We start from the raw sequence: 20,847 nt of genomic DNA on the forward strand, positions 1-20,847 counted from the left end.
CATCTTGATCCTACCTGTGTACTGATGGCTGGCCATTGATTTCACTATATTTCAATTTCTCTGCCCACCTGCTGAGAATTTCTGCAGCTGCTTTAAGGTTGCTTATTTGATGTTAGCTAATGTCCAAGGGAAAGTTATGTTTCAGTTGGTAGCATTTGTGCCTAGAAGCCAGACGATTATGGGTTCAAATCCCATTATATGCATGGGCTTCCAATCTGGGCTGACACTTCAGTGTGGAGGGGCTGCTACATTACTGAAGATTAAATTGAGGCCCGTCCACCAGCTCAAACAGCCAAAAGGCATAATTTGAAAAAGAACGAGAGTTCTCATGGTTTCCTAATCAGCATTGCTGCCTCTCTCTTATTTGACCGGGGTGAGCACAGTGAGAAATCTCACAACTACCAGGTTAAAGTCCATCAGGTTTATTTGGTAGCATGAGCTTTTGGAACACTACTCCTCCATCACCTGATGAAGGAGCAATACTCAGAAAGCTCATGATTCCAAATAAACCTGTTGTGAGACTTCTTTTTTATTTGCTCTTTCTGTGTTCAAGTTCACTGCCACACTTGCCTATGTAAGACAATTTGAATAATCCATTGGTTTTAAAGTCCTTTGGGACATCTCAAGGATATGGTGAGGCTGTATTGCAGCGCCTTTATCAAGAACATACAGTCAGTGATGTCTTAATTCATATAGTTTTATATATGCCACACTTGTTATGTACATAACTTGAATATATGTATTTTTAGTTCTGAATCTTTGTCTCCAATCTTTTTGTTGTTATTCCATTCACATAAAAATTTGCAGTTAACTGGAAGATGAAATTGAGCAAAGGCAGCTTCCTCATCAGTCATGTGTTGACTTTCCTACAGGTCCCTTCAGGTGCATTTTATTTTATTGTTGCACAATCTCATCTTCGGGAAGGATGTTCATAATGTTCTTGCTTTCATTTTGCAGTTCATGGCGCAATTGCATGACAAAATCCATCAGATTCTGCGGAACCTCATCCAGCTTTCCCCAGATACCAAACATTGTATCCTTTCCTGGCTCGGAAACTGCCTCCATGCCAACTCAGGACGGACGAAAATTTGGGCCAACCAGATGCCCGAGCTCTTCTTCCAAATGTATGCATCGGACGCCTTCTTCCTGAACCTTGCAGCTGCTTTGCTAAAACTCTGTCAACCCTTTTGCAAACCAAAGTCTCCTAAGCTGCTGACCTTCAACCCGACTTATTGTAGTTTGAAAGATCTGAATGAAGAGGAACGGAAAAGCCGAAACGTGCATATCAAAGGTGTGAGCTGAGCAGTAAATGGATGACTTTTTGTTTTTAGCTGTTCAGGAGTTTTTCAGGGCGATGGTTGACATTAATATCTGAGATCTTGCACAAACTCTTGGTGCACTGCGCTACTTTCGTTGTTATGATACCTCTGGTTGCCTCTGCTGAAATCAGACAGTCTATGCACTTGCAATAGATAGTGAAAACTAGGCCCAACACTGATAAATGAGTGTCCTGGTGGAGTTGCCCTGCCCCACCTAATGCTCAGAGTTTGCGCTGTGCTCTTTGTCAAAGGCATGTGGGAATCTTGATTTTACTATTACAGTCCTATGTTTCAGTGGCTTTCAGACTTCTCTCCTTTTGGGGAAGCCTCTAAGAATGTTGTTATATTCCCATGGATCCTATACGAGCATTGGCACACTACTGGAATCCCCCAGTGTTGACATCTGAAAGATTGAGTGACCCAAAGGAGAACAATGTCATTAATGCAGCAAATTTGTATTTTATATTTGTACGTGTGGCACAGTGGTTAGCACTGCCGCTTCACAGTGCCAGGGACCCAGTTCAATTCCCAGCTTGGGTCACTGTCTGTGTGGAGTTTGCATGATCTCCCCATGTCTGTATACATTTTCTCGGGTGCTCCGATTTCCCCCCACAGTCTGAAAAGTGTGCTGGTTAGGTGCATTGACCCAAGCAGGTGCTGGAGTGTGGCGACTAGGGGAATTTCACAGTAACTTCATTGCAGTGTTAATGTAAGCCTTACTTGTTTAAAGCTTATTTATTTATTAGTCACAAGTAAGGCTTACATTAACACTGCAATGAAGTTATTGTGAAATTCCCCTAACTATGACTAATTGTGATTAATAAATAAACTTTACTTTAAAGCAACAGAAATGAATTGGTTAATGAATCCTGAACTGAGCTCCAGTTCTGTGTGCTGACCAATTCTCCCTTCAACCAACGTCACCAAAAACACATTATAACTGCTCATGCATTTCACTGGAGGGTCATGTGTGCAAATAGCTGCTGTATTCATCAGCATAACTTTCTGCACTTAGTTAATGAAAGAGTGATTGGTCAAATAGCAAATTCCAGAAGTGGGTCAAGGCAGCAATTGCATTGGGAGGAATGGGGTTTAATGTGAAACCAAGAAGCAAAAAACACCTGATGTTCTGGCTCCACACTCTGATAAGTATCAAGCTCTGTTCAGAGCAGCCTGTATAGTATCAGATGCATTAGGCGTCTAATACTCTTGGAGGCGTGACTCCTCATAACCTGTCTGGATATCTTTACCAATGTGGTGAGCCACGTGCTCTTGGCTTAATGCATCCATGCACGTTTCCTGCTGTATTGGAGTTTTACTGTCTGTGGTACGGATATTGCCTCATTGAATTCCTAGGTCATGATATCGTAAACAACGGAACAGTTATATCCGTGCCGAGGGTTGTGTTTTATTCTGAGTTTTTTTAAAAAGAAAAATCTTCTTTTATGAAAATTTTTTGTTTCTTTTACCTTAGGTTTAGACAAGGAGACCTGTTTGATCCCAATACCTCAGGGACTGGAACCATCTTTCGCTCAAACGTACAATCTGGTCACGGAGAATTTAATCCTGACTCAATTCGCCTTACACCTGGGTTTTCACAGGTACCGAGAGTGTGTATGGAAGAATGCGCAACAAGGAATTGTAGACCAGAAAGTGTATTAAAAGTGAAACTGGGTTATGTCTCCAGCCGTTCGTGTTTTTTTTCCCCCTCCTGAGGTAGTAGGGAAAGGCCTTCCTGGCAATCCGTTGCTTATAAGAACATAAGAACATAAGAAATAGGAGCAGGAGTAGGCCATCTGGCCCTTCGAGCCTGCCCCGCCATTCAATAAGATCATGGCTGATCTGTCGTGGCTCAGTTCCACTTTCCCGCCCTCTCCCCATAACCCTTAATCCCCTCTCTTATCAAAAACCCATCAACCCGCTTCTTAAAAATATTTAGCGAGGCAGCCTCCACCACTTCAACGGGCAGAGAATTCCAGAGATTCACCACCCTTTGAGTGAAGAAGTTCCTCCTCAACTCCTCTTAGGGGGAATTGAAGGGCCTCTTGTGGACAAAGCAATAAGTAAAAGTTTTTTAACCAAGTGTGGGGAAGGTGTGAGAGCAGGAACCTCAATGGCTGAGTGACTGATAGTCAACGTGAAGAAAGTTTCTTCAGCCATTCCCTGACTCCTTTGTTTCTCTTCATATCCCAGTGTTTAAAATGGAGGAAAACCTCTTTTAACCATAGCTTTTAAAATGGACATTGATGTTTAATGAACATTCACATATAAGTATGAGGTTTGAGTCACCAGCTTGTAAAACAGGTGGAAATGCAGGTTCTGATGCCTTGCATAAAATGCCTTGCAGGGGCTGCACAGTGGCCCAGCGATTAGCATTGCTGCCTCACGCCGACAGGAACCCAGGTTCTATTCCCGGCTTGGGTCGCTGTTTGTGTGAAATTGCGTTCTCCCCGTGTCTGCATGGGTTTCCTCCGGGTGCTCCAGTTTCTTCCCACAATCCAAAAGATGTGCTGGATAGGTGCATTGGCCATGCCAAATTTTACCTTAGTGTACCCACACAGGAACTGGAGTGTGGCAACTAGGGGAATTTCACAGTAACTTCATTGCAGTGTTACTGTAAGCCTTACTTGTGACTAATAAATAAACTTCTCCTTTTAAAATCTTGCTTTCTTCCCCAGTGTTTTAAGGAAATTTCAAGTTCAATTTCAGTTTTTTCCCTGCTCCCTCTCCAGGGAACATAAGAAGAGGCTTTCCCATCAGTTACTTTCTAAAGAAAGACTGAAATCATCTTGGGGAGAAGGAGATTAAGTGAAAAAGATTTTTTTTTTAAATAAGTGTATGGAGGAAGGCAAGTGTTTAACTTCAAGTATTGGAAAAATAGCTTTGCCTTCTCAGACTCTCCGGCTAACATGCAGTCACCTTTGACATCCTGCTTGACTGTCGTCCCTCTGTAAACACCCTGTCTCTGCAGGGTTGGTCTTTTGATGCTAATGCTGTATTTACTTTCATAGATTACACGATCAAATGATAAAGATGAATCAGAGTCTGCACCGGCTGCAGATTGCCTGGAGGGAGGCGCAGCAATCCTCCAACCCAGCTGCAGAAAATCTCCGCGAACAATTTGAAAGGCTAATGACGGTTTATCTATCAACCAAAGCAGTTGCCACTGAGCCGCAGATGCTGCAGAACTGTATGAATTTGCAGATTTCCACCACAACGATATTGGTGCAGTTTTCTCTCAGAAATCAAGGAACAGACTACATGGAGGTGACCTTCCCTCTTCTGGACTTGGAATACTGCATGCTTTCTCATGTCCCAGGTATATAGCATGCCGTTAACAGAGATTTGGTAATCTTGGTGACGATAGCTCTGAGTGCTGGGTCAATTAAAATTTTCAAGGCATGAGAAACATTACACTTTGGATAAGGGTCTTTGGGAATATGGATCAAGGCAGACACATGGTGTTCAAATCGAATCTTTGTCAATATTTATCCTTCAACCAAATCACTAAAACAGATTATTTGGTCATCATTGTGGATTTGTGGAATCTTTCCGTGTGCAGATTGAATGCTGTCTTTTCTGTAAGAGTGACTACACTTCAGAAGTACCTCATTGGTTGCAAAGTGTTTTGGAATGACTTGAGGTTGTGAAGGGCACTGTAGAAATGCTAGACTTTATGAGCTAGTTGAATGATGAAAAAGGCTTGAAGGACCAAATATTCTTTTCCTGTGTTAGAGGGTGGGTTTACCTTTGGACAGTGCATTCCAGTGAAACTATTTGTGGTTTTGTTAACCATCTGTTTATATCATTATTAAATAATCTTTTGTCAGTGTGTGCCACACTAAAGGGAATCTCTGCACATATGTCTGTTAAGGGTGTGGCACCTTGTGCCATTAAGATTTTCACGTTAACATGCAAGTGCATTTTTTTCAATCTCCACTTTTGTTTTTGGCTGTTTCTTGTCCTTTTTGCCCTTTGTTTCCCCGCAAAGCTATTGCTGTCCTTCTTCACATGCTTTCTTCTCCACAACTTCCAATTCCCTTTCCCAAACTATGTGAGAGCACTGCCATAGGAAGCCAACTAAAAAATATTTTGTTTAGAAATAAATGTTAGTTTCCTTTTTTTACTGAAAGTAGAATCATCTGGTATTGGAAGTAGCTGTCTTTGATTCTGATTTGATATATTATTGTCACGTGTATTAGTATACAGCAAAAAGTATTGTTTCTTGCTTTGTCTGTAAAGCACACGTACCATACATAGAGAAGGAAAGGAGAGAATGTAGTGTTACAGTCATAGCTAGGATGTAGGTTAAAGCATTGTTAGGGAGTTTAAAAGAGAATGAAGTTTTAGAAGCATAGTACAAGAGTAAAATGATTAGAAGGTATGCTGGGAACAGCTTGCAAGGAGTCACCACGCTTGGGCGCCATCTGATACTGCCTCAGCGTCTTGCTGCTATGAGGAGGAGTTAGTGCCTTATGTTCGTCTTTAACCAATCTTAGCAGTCTTGTCATCCATGTCAGATTACTTGCTCCTTCTTCTAAGGTTGTTGTCATTTTGCTTGAGGCTCATTGTTATCCTCTGCCCTCTGCTCCCCAGCCACTGCTTATCTGGCATTGACATATGCCTTCCCGAGTTGTAATGGACCTGTGGATTCTGAGCTGGTTAAAGCTTGCTTGTCAAAGTTCATAGGTTCAGTTTCAGTACAGCGCTTCATTAAACAGTATATCTCAGCTGGGGTGGAGAAGAGGAGTGGCTGTTTACTGTAATTCATTTCACGGTAAGTTGCACTGTCCATTTCAGTAATGATCTTTGGCGAACAGTTTATTTTGTGCACTGTGAATGGACAAGCTGTCTTATGAAATGTTGCACTGAGATCCACATCCACTCTAGGAGATGGGCATTAAAAATACTAATGGCATGCTGATAGGGGTGGCATACTGAAAGGGTGAAGGCTAAATGGGCAAAAGCATCTTCAATTCAACCTAATTGAGTGAGAGATTGTAATCTATTTTCATTCTGGTTGTGTGTATTGGTTCCTTTTGATTCATTGACTCATTTTTATTTCCTTGTCACAGAATTCTTTGCTGACAATCTTGGAGATTTTTTCATCTTCCTACGGAGATTTGCAGATGATGTTCTGGAAACTGCAGGCGATTCCCTCGAGCAGCCGCTACACTTTGTCACAGTGTTCATGGGTAACGTAGAGAGGTAACAGCTAGGAACTAATTTCAGAATTCAGTGGCGAGTCTTGTATCACCCAGCACCGTGCAGGTGTTCGATGTTGCTGCAGTTTTACATTGGGAGTTACTTTGACCAAAGTTAGATTGTTAGTGCTGGTGCACTTTCCATTTAGTGTGTATTAGCAACAGACAGTGTTAGAGAAGTTATAGCACGGATAGTTGCTGAGCCATACCGCTTCTACCTGCCTAAAAAATGTACTCCCCCCATCATCCTCAGAAGAGCATCCCCATTACATTAAACATTATTATTTTATATACACCATTTGTTCTTTAACTTCACTGGATAAATTTTCCATTTAGCTCCAAAGTAGGATCCCTTTAACCAGTCAAACTTGGATTGTTGCTATCCAAATTTATTCTAATACTGTTCGATCTAGCAGACAGAACAAGCTTTCAATTGTTACGATCTTCGAAGAGCCCAGTGACTTTTAAATTAAAAGAGATATGATTTCCCAGTGACCAACTCAAAAGATCTTAACACAAGAGTTTGTTTTTCTTAAGATTTTCACTGTAGCAAACTAATACAAGGCTTTGGACCAAGTGCTAGAAATGGGATTAGAATAGATAGGTGATTGATGGCTAGTACAGACATGATGGACCGAAGGGTCTCTTGCTGTGCTGTAAATTCTGTGACTCTCTAAAATCAACATTCACTAAACATTACTTTGTAAGCAATTAATACCCTATACAGAAAATATATCCTTTTTTTCAGCAATAACCCTATGCAACATTTATACATTACTCCAGACTCTCAGCAGAAATGTAATCTTGTTTTTAAAGTCTTTGCATTTCCACAGGCTTTCCTCTCCCTGTTACATCAACTCAAGATTTCCAGAGTTCTCTTAATAATTCCTCCACTCAATCCTCCTGAGCACAATTGAATTGACTTCCAGTGACAAGGCATCTGCTGGTGACTTCTCAATCTTTAAATTTCCACAAGATCAATCTTTACACGCACTCTCTCAGCCATATATTCTCTCTTTCGCTTGTTCTCTCACTCTAATCCTCTCTCTCTCTCCCTCCCTCTCTCTCTCTCTCTCTCTCTCCCCCCAGCGCCTCTGAATCTAATTGCCTGAGAATCTAAGTCTACCCCTGACAAAACCAGTTGCTCTATCCTTTATGTTCAGGTGTTAAACCTGACACTTGAATTTCAGTAAGGTTTGACCTGGGCCTCCTATCCTGTGGTAACCAGGCTATGATGTGGATATGCCGGCATTGGATTGAGGGTAAACACAGTAAGAAGTCTCATAACACCAGGTTAAAGTCCAACAGGTTTATTTGGTAGTAAATGCTACTAGTTTTCGGGTTTGCCCCTTCGTCAGGTGAGTGGAGAGTTCTGATCACAAAGATAGCATATAAAGGCACACACAGTTTAGAGAATACTGATTAGAATGCAAGTCTTTACAGCTAATCAAGTCTTAAAGGTGCAGACAATGTGAGTGGAGATAGCATTAAGCATGGATTAAAGAGATGTATATTGTCTCCAGACAGGACAGTGAGTGAGATGTTGCAAGCCCAGGCAAGTCATGGGGGTTACAAATAATGTGACACGAACCAAGATCCCAGTTGAGGCCATCCTCATCCGCCATGAGGCAGATCCACACACGAGGACTTGCATTCTAATCAGTATTCTCTAAACTGCGTGTGCCTTTATATTCTGTCTTTGTGATCAGAACTCTCACTCACCTGACGAAGGGGCCAACCCCGAAAGCTAGTGGCGTTTACTACCAAATAAACCTGCTGGACTTTAACCTGGTGTTGTGAGACTTCTTGCTGTGTAACCAAGCTATTCAGGCTTATTGTCAGGCAGAACTAAGAATGTAAGGCAAGTCCCTTTTCATGACTCCATTTTACTTGAATTAAAGAGACTATTTAAAACATAACCATCTTATAAAACCTTGCATTGATCTTCATCCATTTCTCCTGAGTAAGGTTAATTAGTAAAATAACTTTCTGTAGTAGGTTTATTGGTGGTTACTGTGCTTTGGATGGTAACTTTGCACTCCAAGGTCAGTTCTCAATCTAGATTCTTGCTTGGACTATCTTTAAATTGACAAATCTTCCTGATTCAGATATATTTTCAAGAATTACATGGAAATCTTTTGAAGAGCAACTATGTTGCTCAGTTGCACCTCCTTGAGTCTCAGTAAAATATTATTGGTGCAGTTTTATGTGAGCTGTGTTGATTAATTTTGTGAAATCTGCAGTGCCAAGGAGAAGGACAGGGGTTAGAGAGGGAGTGGCATCGTCCCTGGACTTGTAATTCAGAGACTCCAGGCAAGATCTGGGTTCAAATCCCACCACGCCAGATGGTGAAATTTGAATTCAATTTAAAAAAAAATGAAAATCTGAAATTAAAAGTCTAACGATGACCATGAACCCATTGACAATTATAAAAATCCATCTGGTTCATTAATTTCCCTTTAGGGAAAGAAATCTGCTGTCCTTACTTAGTCTGGCCTACATGTGACTCCAGACCTACAGCAACGTAGTTCATTCTCAAACGCCCTCTGAAATGGAGGGCAGTTAGGATGGGCAGTAAATGCTGGCCCAACCAGGGATGCCCACATCCCGTAAATGAATTTTAAAAAACTAACTGGATAACTCTACTAAAGAGCTGATACTGGCGCAATGTGTCAAATTAACCTAATAATAACCTCTAACCTAATAATAAGTGTGTGGGAAGTTTTTTTTTCCCTCCTGGAAATTGTATCAGAGATGGCGGTTCAGGCAGTACGCTGCACCTCCTGCGGTATGTACGAGGCGAGGGACACCAGTAGTGTTCCTGCTGATTTTACCTGCAGGAAGTGTGTACACTTGCAGCTCCTAGAGGAGCGTGTTAAGGAGCTGGAGCTGGAATTGGAGGAACTCCGGATAATTCGGGAGGTTGAGGCGGACATTGACAGGAGTTACAAAGAGATAGTCACTCCTAAAAATGATTCTTGGGTAACTGCTAGGCAGAGGGGTATGAAGCAATCGGGGAGACAATCCCCCAGGGCTGTTCCCCTCCAAAATAAGTTTTCTGTCCTGGAGGCTACAGTTGAGGAAGAATCAACTGGAGATAGCCAAAGGGAGCAGGGCCCTGGAGGTGAGCCTGCTGTGAAGGCTCAGGTGGGTAGGGGAAGTAAAAGATTGGGCCTGGTGATTGGGGACTCCGTAGTTAGGGGGACAGATAGGAGAGTCAACAGTAATGAACGGGACTCAGGGCTGGTGTGTTGCCTCCCAGGGGCTGGGGTCCGGGATGCCTCAGAGCGGGTGTTCAAGACTCTTAAGGGAGAGGGGAGTCAGCCCCAAGTCATAGTTCATGTGGGGACACATGACATAGGGAGGATAAGGGAATGGGATATTAAACAGAAATTTATGGAGTTGGGGTGGAAACTTAGGGCCAAATCAGACAGAGTGGTTATCTCAGGACGCTTGCCTGTGCCACGGGATAGTTTAGAGAAGAACAGAGAGAGGGAATGTTTGAACTCGTGGCTGAGGGAATGGTGCAGGAGGGAGGGGTTCAGGTTCTTGAACAATTGGGGCTCATTCTGGGGTAGGTGGGACCTCTACAAGAGAGATGGTCTACACCTGAATCAGAGGGGAACCAATATCTTGGGGGGGGGAAATTTGCAAAGGCTATGCAGGGGCGTTTAAACTGATTCAGAGGGGGGGTGGGATCCTGAGTAGCAGGGATGAGATTAAGGGGGTCTTAGATGAGGACTGTAAAGCACAGCATCGTGGGGGTGGAGTAGAGCATGGTTTGAAATGCATATACTTTAATGTGAGGAGTATTCACAATAAGGTGGATGAACTTGCAGCGTGGAGCAGTACCTGGAACTTTGATGTTGTGGCCATTTCAGAGACTTGGATAGAGCAGGGACAGGAATAGTTGTTGCAGGTTCCGGGGTTCAAATGCTTCAGTCGGAGTAGAGAAGGAGGTAGAAGGGGGGGAGGAGTGGCATTATTAGTCAAGGACTGTATCACAGTGACAGAAAGGAAGTTTGATGAGATCTTGTCTGTTGAGGTAGTATGGGCTGAGATTAGAAATAGGAGAGGAGAGGTCACCCTGTTGGGAGTCTTTTATAGACCTCCTAAAAGGTCTAGAGAGGCAGAGGAAAGGATTGCAGAGACGATCCTGGACAGGAGTGAAAGTGATAGGGTAATTGTTATGGGAGACTTTAACTTTACTAATATTGATTGGAATAGCTATAGCTCTAGCTCATTAGAGGGGTCAGTTTTTACACAAAGTGTGCAGGAAGGTTTTTTGACTCAGTATGTATATAGGCCAACTAGAGGTGAGGCTATATTGGATTTGGTGCTGGGAAATGAGCCAGACCAGGTGTTAGACTTGGAAGCTGGTGAGCATTTTGGTGATAGTGACCACAATTTGGTTACGTTCACCTTAGTGATGGAAAGGGATAGGCATGAATCTAGGGGCAGTAGTTATAGCTGGGGGAAGGGTAATTATGAGGCTATTAGGAGAGAATTAGGGAGCATAGGTTGGACTAGGAAACTACAGGGGCTGGGAACGTCCGAAATGTGGAGTTTATTCAAGGAACAGCTACTGCAAGTCCTTGATAATTATGTCCCTGTCAGGCAAGGAGGAAATGATCGAGTAAGGGAACCGTGGTGCACTAAAAAAAGTTGATTCGCTGGTTAAAAGGAAAACGGAGGCTTGAAGGTTCAGGTAGTGCACTGGAAAGCTATAGATTAGCCAGGAGGGAGCTAAAGAGTGAGTTAAGAAGAGCTAAAAGAGGATACGAGAAGACTTTGGCTGATAGGATTAAGGAGAATCCTAAAGCTTTCTTTAGATATGTTAAGAATAGAAGATTGGTTAGGGCAAGATTAGGGCCAGTCAGAGACAGCAGTGGGAAGTTATGTGTGGAGCCGGAAGAGATTGGAGAGGCACTGAACAAATATTTCTCTTCGGTATTCACGCAGGGAGACGTAAATGTAGTTGTGGAGAACACTGGGTTACAGGGTTGTAAACTGGATAGTGTTGAAGTAGATAAGGAGGATGTGCTAGATATTCTTGAGCGTTTGAAAATAGATAAGTCCCCTGGGCCGGACGGGATTTACCCTAGGATTCTATGGGAGGCAAGAGAGGCGATTGCAGAGTCTCTGGCTCTGATCTTCAGGCCGTCGTTGGTCACAGGTATAGTGCCAGAAGACTGGAGGATAGCGAATGTTGTCCCATTGTTTAAGAAGGGGAATAGAGACTTTCCCAGGAATTATAGACCGGTGAGTCTTACTTCTGTTGTGGGCAAAGTATTAGAAAAAATTATTAGGGATAGGATTTATAGTTATTTAGAGCGTAATGAATTGATTGGAGATAGTCAGCATCGTTTTGTGAAGGGTAGGTCGTGCCTTACTAACCTTATTGAGTTTTTTGAAAAAGTGACCAAAGAGGTGGATGGGGGTAAGGCAGTTGACGTGGTATATATGGACTTTAGTAAGGCGTTTGATAAGGTTCCCCATGGAAGGCTTCTGCAGAAAATGCAGATGTATGGGATTGAGGGTGATTTAGTTAATTGGATCAGGAATTGGCTAGCTGATAGAAGACAGAGGGTGGTGGTTGATGGAAAGTATTCGTCATGGAGTTCGGTTACAAGTGGTGTGCCTCAGGGATCTGTTTTGGGGCCACTGCTGTTTGTAATTTTTATAAATGATCTGGATGAGGGTATAGAAGGATGGATTAGTAAATTTGCTGATGACACCAAAGTCGGAGGAGTGGTAGATAGTGAAGAGGGGTGTCATAGTTTACAGAGAGACTTGGACAAGTTGCAGAGCTGGGCCGAGAGGTGGCAAATGGAGTTTAATGCGGAAAAGTGTGAGGTAATTCACTTTGGCAGGAATAACAGAAGTGTAGAGTATAGGGCTAACGGTAGGACTCTGAATAGTGTTGACGAACAGAGGGATCTAGGTGTATATGTGCATAGATCCCTGAAAGTTGGAAATCAAGTCGATAAGGTTGTTAGGAAGGCATACGGTGTCTTGGCGTTTAGGGGGATTGAATTTCGGAGCTGCAACGTCATGTTGCAACTGTACAAAACTCTGGTGCGGCCGCACTTGGAGTACTGTGTACAGTTCTGGTCCCCACATTTTAAGAAAGATGTGGAAGCATTGGAGAGGGTGCAGAGGAGGTTTACCAGGATGTTGCCTGGTATGGAGGGAAGGTCCTATGAGGAGAGGCTGAGGGATTTGAGGTTGTTTTCGTTAGAAAGAAGGCGGCTAAGAGGAGACCTTATTGAAACGTACAAGATGATTAGAGGTTTAGACAGGGTGGACAGTGATAGCCTTTTTCCTCAGATGGAGAAAGCTAGCACGAGGGGACATAGCTTTAAATTAAGGGGTGGTAGTTATAGGATGGATGTCAGAGGTAGGTTCTTTACCCAGAGGGTGGTAAGGGTATGGAATGCCCTGCCTGCTGCAGTTGTAGATGCACCAAGTTTGGGGGTGTTTAAGAGGTCCGTGGATAGGTTTATGGATGGAAAGGGAATGGTTTAGATTAGAGGGTCATTGCTTTTTTCTTAATTGGTCGGCGCAACATCGAGGGCCGAAGGGCCTGTTCTGCGCTGTAACGTTCTATGTTCTATTATCTCTTCCTGTGCTGTATCGCTCTGTGATTCTATGAACCAAGATTCAGCATGCAGAATGAATTGAGTTGCAGGATCTGATCCCTTCCTGTCAGGAAGCTGTCATTTTCAGCTCACTTGAAGTTCAGTGGTGAGATGGCCACACTTCTGCTACATTCCAGTAACACTGACTCCTATGAAGTCACACAGCAACCCACATGCTGACGTTCTCTGTCTCTGGCCAGTGAGTGTATCACCTTCCCCAAATCTCTGAGGTGCACCTCGCAAAGGCAATGAGAGAGCAGCATTGTGGCACAGGGGTTAGCACTGCTGCCTTAAGTTGCCAGGGACCCAGGTTCGATTCCTGGCTTGGGTCACTGTGTGTGCAGAGTCTGCACCTTCTCCCCGCATCTGTGTGGGTTTACATAAGAACATAAGAAATAGGAGCAGGAGTAGGCCATCTAGCCCTTCGAGCCTGCCCCGCCATTCAATAAGATCATGGCTGATCTGTTGTGGCTCAGTTCCACTTTCCCGCCCTCTCCCCATAACCCTTAATCCCCTCTCTTATCAAGAACCCATCAACCCGCTTCTTGAAAATATTTAGCGAGGCAGCCTCCACCACTTCAACGGGCAGAGAATTCCAGAGATTCACCACCCTTTGAGTGAAGAAGTTCCTCCTCAACTCCGTTCTAAACCGCCTCCCCTTTATCTTGAGGCTGTGCCCCCTAGTCCTACTGTCTTTTTTGAGCGGGAAGAGTCTCTCCACCTCTATCCTATCCATCCCATTCATCATCTTATACGTCTCAATGAGATCTCCCCTCATTCTTCTAAACTCTAACGAGTACAAGCCTAGTTTATTCAGCCTCTCCTCATAGCTCAATCCCCTCAACTCCGGTATCAGCCTAGTAAACCTCCTCTGCACTCCCTCCAGGGCCAAAATATCCTTGCGCAGGTGCGGCGCCCAAAACTGCACACAGTACTCCAGCTGCGGCCTCACCAATGCCCTATACAGCTGCAGCAAGACCTCCCTACTTTTATATTCAATCCCCCTCGCTATGAAGGCCAGCATCCCATTCGCCTTCCTGACCACCTGCTGCACCTGCAAGCTGGGTTTTTGCGACTCATGCACAAGGACCCCGAGGTCCCTCTGCACTGTCGCCTGCTGCAGTTTTTCGCCCCGTAAGTAATAGTCCTTCCTACCATTCTTCCTACCAAAGTGGACCACCTCACACTTGCCAACATTAAATTCCATTTGCCATTTCCTGGCCCATTCGCCCAGCCTATCTAGATCCTTCTGCAGACTCTCCACACCCTCCGCACAATTTGCCTTTCCCCCAATCTTGGTGTCATCAGCAAATTAGGTGCATTGGCCGTGCTGAATTCTCCCTCGGTGTACCCGAACAGATGCCAGAGTGTGACGACTAAGGGATTTTCACAGTAACTTCATTGCGGTGTTAATGTGAGCTTACTTATGACACTAATAAATAAACTTTAAAGGGAAAGAGAGGAAGCTCTGCTCTAAAATTGAGAATTGTGAATGCCATCAATTTTAAGCAATCATTTACATTTCTCCTAGAAATTCTACAAGTTCACTTAAGCTTTTGCACTTATGTTGATATTATAGGAACTCTAACCTTATTTACTCCTCATAGCTGAGGTGTTTCTTTGAAGAGGAATATTTTTCATTTATACATTCTCTATGATTAACCTAAAACAGTGCACATTTTCCCCTTTTTTTAATCCACTCCTTCTGGTTCTGCATCAGCCACTGCCTGAAGACATTCCTGTAAATGTTTTTCAGCAGATATTGTTTGTTCTGCTACCGTGTATTTTTGGTTTTGACAGATTTTCTTCAGTTTCGCGAAAGGAGACAATTACCAACCCATTCCTTCCCCAGCCACAAGGTAGCTGACCACTGCTTCAAGTGATCAGCAGATGAGCATTGTTCCTCTTCTGAGGAGCCAGAGACCACTGGCATTATCGTCCAGGTCTCCCAAGTCAGAGGTTTACAGCATGGAAATGGGCCCTTCGACCCAACTTGTCCATGCCACCCTTTTTTCTAAACCCCGAAGCTAGTCCCAATTGTCCGCATTTGGCCCATATCCCTGTATACCCATCTTACTCATGTAACAAAATTGGAAACCTATGCATACACTATCTTTCAGGTCACACAAAAATCATTTTGAAACAATTGGAAGATGTCGCACTTCACTCAAGAAGTGAACTAACGGATGTTGGTGTAAATTATTACCCCTGTACAAATAATATTGCTGTTATCGACTGCTTTAAGTGAGGAAAATGTAAAAAGAAATGGGTATTAATTCTCTGTCCGAACTATGTTGCTATAAAACGTGGGAGCAAAACAGCACACACAATCATAACATTTTATGCAGTAAAGTTTGGAACATTTCAGAGGTACACACTAATCCTTTTAACTGTTACGTTGGTCAGTGTTGTCACTTGGCTTTCAGTAAAGTGTAAGATTGGACTGGAGGGGAATTGAAGAAAGGCAGAAAATACAGAGTCTAAAAGTCTTTGGAGCTTTAACAGCTTGAAGTGAAGAATTTAGCATATTATGTAAATACACATGGGCTGAAGTAAAATATTTTTCAGTAGTCAGTTTGATAGCATGTTATCAAATAAGCCCAATGACAAGGCTGATCCATCATTTTATGAGGTTTTTTTCAGTTTCACTTGTCTATGCTATTTGAGTCTGAATAGCTGGGTTAAGCTGAAATATGTTTGTTGACTGATCAGAAAGCTGCTTTCTTCCTCCCAGGATGAAGAACCCTCACTTGCGAGCAAAGCTGGCTGAAGTCCTTGAGGCCGTGATGCCGCACATGGAGCAAGTGCAGAACCCAATGATTAGCAGCATGTTCCACCGTCAGCGAGTCTTCAGCTCGTATCAGCATGCATACTATCTCGCTGAAGCACTTATCAAAGTGTTTGTGGACATTGAATTCACAGGTATGTTTGGAAGGTAGCAGCACTGTCGGGTAAATGTCACAATCACAACAGTGATTATACTTCTAAAGTTCTCTGTTGGCTGCAAAGCACTTTGGGATATCTGATGTTGTGAATGGTGTGCAATGTAAACCATTCATTTTTATCAAATGGTCTGTTCCACCTCTACATTCCAGCAAAGCTGGTATGGAAAAGTTACAGTCCCACCAATTCCATTGACTTCCCAGAGAGAATTCGGTTTGATTTTGATGCACGCTAACTATTCTGTGCACTGTCACTGCTAGGAGGCCAGGAGAAGGAGCAGGGAGGACAAGAATTAATGGAGCAAGATGTGCATTCAGACAAGGGAGATATGCTTAAATGTTCAGAAGGTAGATGGCAGAGTGGGCTGGGCTGTAGGCCCTGAGTAAGTGAATGTGCAGAGTAAGCCAGAGTACTGTAGATTGCCAAATACAATACTTTTAAATATGCTTTGATCCTCCATTGACGTCAATATTTTTCTCTCTCCCACACATCCCTCAGCTCCCTCCCCTCCATCCAACCAGGGAAGGAAAATAAGAGCATCTTGGCTCAACTTCTTAAGCCATCCTGTCTTGTCAAATCTAAATCTATTACTGATTGGAAATGCTTGGATGGTATTAAGGAACATAGCTGATTCTGTTGCACTAATGTTACAAAGCCAGCTGTCCTCCTCATAGTTCATATTTGCACTTTCATATCATATTTGCTGAAGGAGGATGGGAGTTCTGGTGACACTCTGTGAATGCAGATTACTCTGACAATATCTGTACCATGCACATGTTAACGCTTTGCTTTCTGCATCGCCGCAACTTCTTTTGAAAACTGAGCCATGCAAGCAACAGAATCCCAGTTTCGAATCCGGTCTGTGCTGAGAGAGATGTTCTCTGCTGAGAAAGCAGTAAGGCAATTAGAATTAGCTCGGTAACGCCTGAACTGGGAGGAGGATAAAATCAGACAGAATTGCTGTCAGCAAGTATCTGCATAGATCTTATGTGAGAACAGAGTTAGGCTTGAGTATGAGTCAGGCAACACCTTCCTAGCCTACCAATGCACTCTGTCTAGATTATGTGATACTGTACCCAAGCAAGAGTTGGTCCCTTTCAGAAGAAGGCTGGCTTGAGTGGCAAGAAAAAACCGCTTTTGAGACCATTTTTAAAAAGCAATTTTATGTTACTGCAGTAATAAGTAACTATCACTCCTTGACAATCAATGGCATTACCATCTCTGAATCCCCCACTGTCAAATTCTGGGGGTTACCATCGACCATAAACCTGACTGGACTAGCCATGTAAGTACTCTGGCTACAAGAGTAGTTCAGAAGCTAGGAATCTTGCTTGACTCAGGGCAAAGTAGCCCACTTGATTGATGTACCATCCGCAAATATTCACTCCCTCCACACAGTAGCAGAGATATGTACCATCTGCAAATGTACAGCAGGAACTCATCTAGGCTCCTTCAGGCAGCACCTTCGAAATGCACAACCACTCACAACTTGAAGGGCAAGGGCAACAGAAAGATAGGAACACCACAATCTGGAAATTCCTCTCTCAAGCCACTCACCATCCTAATTTGGAAATATATGGCCGTTCTTTCACTGTGTCTGGGTCAAAATATTGGAAGTCCCTCCCTGATAGCACTGTGGATGTACTTACACCATATGGACTGCAGCAGTTTAAGAAGGCAGCTCACCACCACCTTCTAAGGCAATTAAGGATGGGCAATAAATGCTGGCCTAGCCAGCAAACTGTTGAATGATTTATTAAAAAGTAGCAAAAAACTTTAATGCAGCTGCCTTCTTCAAAAGAATGAACGTTTTGGGTTTGAAAATGATTTTCTTGGCTGTTACTTCCTTTCTTTACTTGGTAGACTTTTAGTTTTATCAAGTCATCTTTTTTTTATTGTTTCCTGTAACTGACTAAGTAATTTTAGGGCCAGCTATTGAATAATGTTCCAAGAGACAGAAACAAGAGTTTCTATTGAAGGTTTTCTGTTTTTGAAATGGCCCAATCCTTTTGTTCCTTTGTTAAATAATGAAACTATTCACCATCCAATTTTGGCAAAACCGAACTGCACAAATCACTATTTGCTGTGACTTTCCTCCTTCCCAGGTTAGATGAAACTTCCCCTTAATGGGTGATCAAGAGGTACAAGATAAGTAAATAGTACAGAAAGAATATTTTGTTACTTCCTTTAATGTTGATGTTAAAATGAAGAGACCCAGTCCCAAATTTGGAGCTATTTCACAAAGTATATTGTGTGAGCAATACTTGGAATGGGTGCTTGAGTAGGATTAATTGTGACGAACTCTGGAATCAGAGCTAGTTGAATGCAAAAGATTAATTTGGTTAGGTGAGCTAAGGTAACACAAATGGCCATCCACGTCCAAAACTAACATACAACCATTGACAAATGTATAGAGGACTTGGTATTGGAATAAATCACATAAGCCAGGATTTAACTTTCTTTTTACTGAGGTTTGAGGGACCAGTGAGGTATAATGGGGAGAATGAAGGAAAGAGTGCTGGGCAAATTGTTTGAATGTATTTGCAAGCGAAAAACACCTAATCTCAAAGTTTTTTGTTTTCTTTTAAAATGCTTCTGAAAATTCTGAAATGTAAATGATGATACAGCGTAGTGAGGCATTGGCATAGAACGATGAGTGTGAATTTATGTCTCAGCTTCTCGTTTTACTGAGTTTGTGACTGGGAAATTGCTGAGCAGGAGTCCAGTGAATCCATTCAGGATATTGGAAGAGAAAAGCCCTCATTTGGTTATGCCCAAGCATTTATCGTTGTCAGAGGTCTGGGAGTCAGTGCTTTTTATTTGTCTTCAGTTGATGATCACGAATATGACACGAGGGAAGCATGGTGAAAGTAGCCTCGCAGGGAGGTTATATTAATATTAGTGCGATCAGTTATTAATTCAGTGTGCAATTCTGGTCACTGAGGCATTGAGCATTCAAGATCAAGAGACAATGCAGTGGTGAGTCACAAGACTGACCTGAGGATTGAGTAATAAAGATTAGAGGAAAGTTGGTTTGTCCGTGTTGAAGGGAATAACTGAAAGAAGACCTCTTTTTATAAGGTAAATCTGGTACAGTAAAGGAAAATCAAAGAACCATATAAACTATACCAAGATGTGGAGATGCCGGCGTTGGACTGGTATAGGCAAGTAAGAAGGCTCAAAACACCAGGTTAAAGTCCAACAGGTTTATTTGGTAGCATGAGTTTTTGGAGCGCAGCTCCTCACTCACCTGATGAAGGAGCAGCGCTCTGAAAGCTCATGCTACCAAATAAACCTGTTGGACTTTAACCTGGTGTTGTGAGACTTCTTACTGAACTATACCAAGATAATAGAAAATGTGAATGTGCTGGCAAGCTAGGGAAAGGCAAATGGAGAACTGAAGTTCAAATTCTCCCCAAGCAATCATAATGTTGAATGGTTTGGGTAGAAAAAAGCTGGATTAATTTTTGAAAAACAGGATACTCTGGGATAGGAGAGAAATGAAGACAAATTAAGATGTACAGATTCTCACTTCTGTGTGATATTTTGCTGAGTTGGCAGGAGTGTGAACATCAGGTTTGCCATGCTCCTGGTACCCAACACTGCATGAATAGTTGAATGATGATGGTATGTCTATGTTCGCGAGATCTGACTTTCCCACCTGCTTGATGTCTTAAGCAACTTCAACTCAAGTCAATTAACTCCTGCATAGCAATAAAGTTGATTTAATTCTGAAAGTGATTGCTGTTACTGTTTCATCTGCTACTAGGTGATCCACATCAGTTTGAACAAAAGTTTAACTACAGGCGACCCATGTATCCTATCCTAAAATACATGTGGGGATTTGATAACTACAGGCAAAGCATCAAGGTATGTATTATTTTAATTTAGTGTGTTTAACCATATTGTCTTATCCCTTGTGCACTAAATATGTTTTTTTTTAAATTTCACTCATTTAAAATATTTCAATTATATCAACTTGAGTTTTAGGAACTACTTCGAGAATGGTTTTATTCTATTGCCAACATTGAAGCGTAATTGTAAGCTTTATACCAGAACACTGAATGCCGTTGAGTAAATCATATTTAGCTTGTGCAATACATGTTAACCTCTTTGCTCATATTTTGCAGGCTTCATAGTCAAGTTGTAGCAGGTAGAAAATAAATGAAATGGGGAATGAGGGAATGAAGAGCATGTGGAAATGACATTGGTCAGTTGTAGTAAGGGATTGTGTTCCACCAGACTTAAATTTATTCTGGTTGCTTGCTTTTCGGATCAAAATCTACATGTGAAGTGCAGGTGGTACCTTTTAAATCACAATAGAAACTGCTTGAAAAAATACATATTTAGCCTTTTGCAATGGCTGTTGTATCCAGGTAATGCAAAGAAAGCTGCCTATTAACTTTCAGATAAAACTACTTGGCTTAGAGTCTAACCTGTTTGAAGTTTGTCCCCAGAGTGAGAGAAATAGAAAATATCACATGGTGGTCTTTTCTAATATTGTGACACAGGGATAATGTTGGATAGAGTAGAATGAGCATTACTGTGCTGGTAATTATGCTGCTGCTAACTTTGAAGTGCTAGATTTAGCCACATGATACATAACATGAAAAAGTGTTCCATTCTCCAACACCAATAACTCTCATCTTGATAAAAGACATACTGTTGGATTTAATGGAGATACTCTATAACCCTAATCTGAAGTTCAGATCTACAATCTAATGTCTGGTAAATTGCAAC

The 20,847-nt window shown here is 42.4% G+C and overlaps 1 protein-coding gene across 5 annotated transcripts in view; it reads left to right on the forward strand.

Annotated features, from left to right (window-relative positions):
- ube4a (ubiquitination factor E4A (UFD2 homolog, yeast)) overlaps positions 1-20,847 on the forward strand; it is a 54,743-nt gene that overhangs the window by 21,986 nt on the left and 11,910 nt on the right. For all 5 annotated transcript variants that reach the window (XM_080214866.1, XM_080214864.1, XM_080214865.1 and 2 more), the window contains 6 exons: positions 958-1,291; positions 2,794-2,920; positions 4,331-4,638; positions 6,395-6,527; positions 15,899-16,086; positions 19,877-19,977. In XM_080214866.1, coding sequence (XP_080070992.1) covers positions 958-1,291; positions 2,794-2,920; positions 4,331-4,638; positions 6,395-6,527; positions 15,899-16,086; positions 19,877-19,977 — 1,191 coding nt within the window. The remainder of the gene's footprint in view (positions 1-957; positions 1,292-2,793; positions 2,921-4,330; positions 4,639-6,394; positions 6,528-15,898; positions 16,087-19,876; positions 19,978-20,847) is intronic.

The sequence above is a fragment of the Carcharhinus amblyrhynchos genome, chromosome 29, assembly GCF_965287045.1.
Source record: "Carcharhinus amblyrhynchos chromosome 29, sCarAmb.v2.hapA, whole genome shotgun sequence".
Classification (NCBI taxonomy): domain Eukaryota; kingdom Metazoa; phylum Chordata; class Chondrichthyes; order Carcharhiniformes; family Carcharhinidae; genus Carcharhinus; species Carcharhinus amblyrhynchos.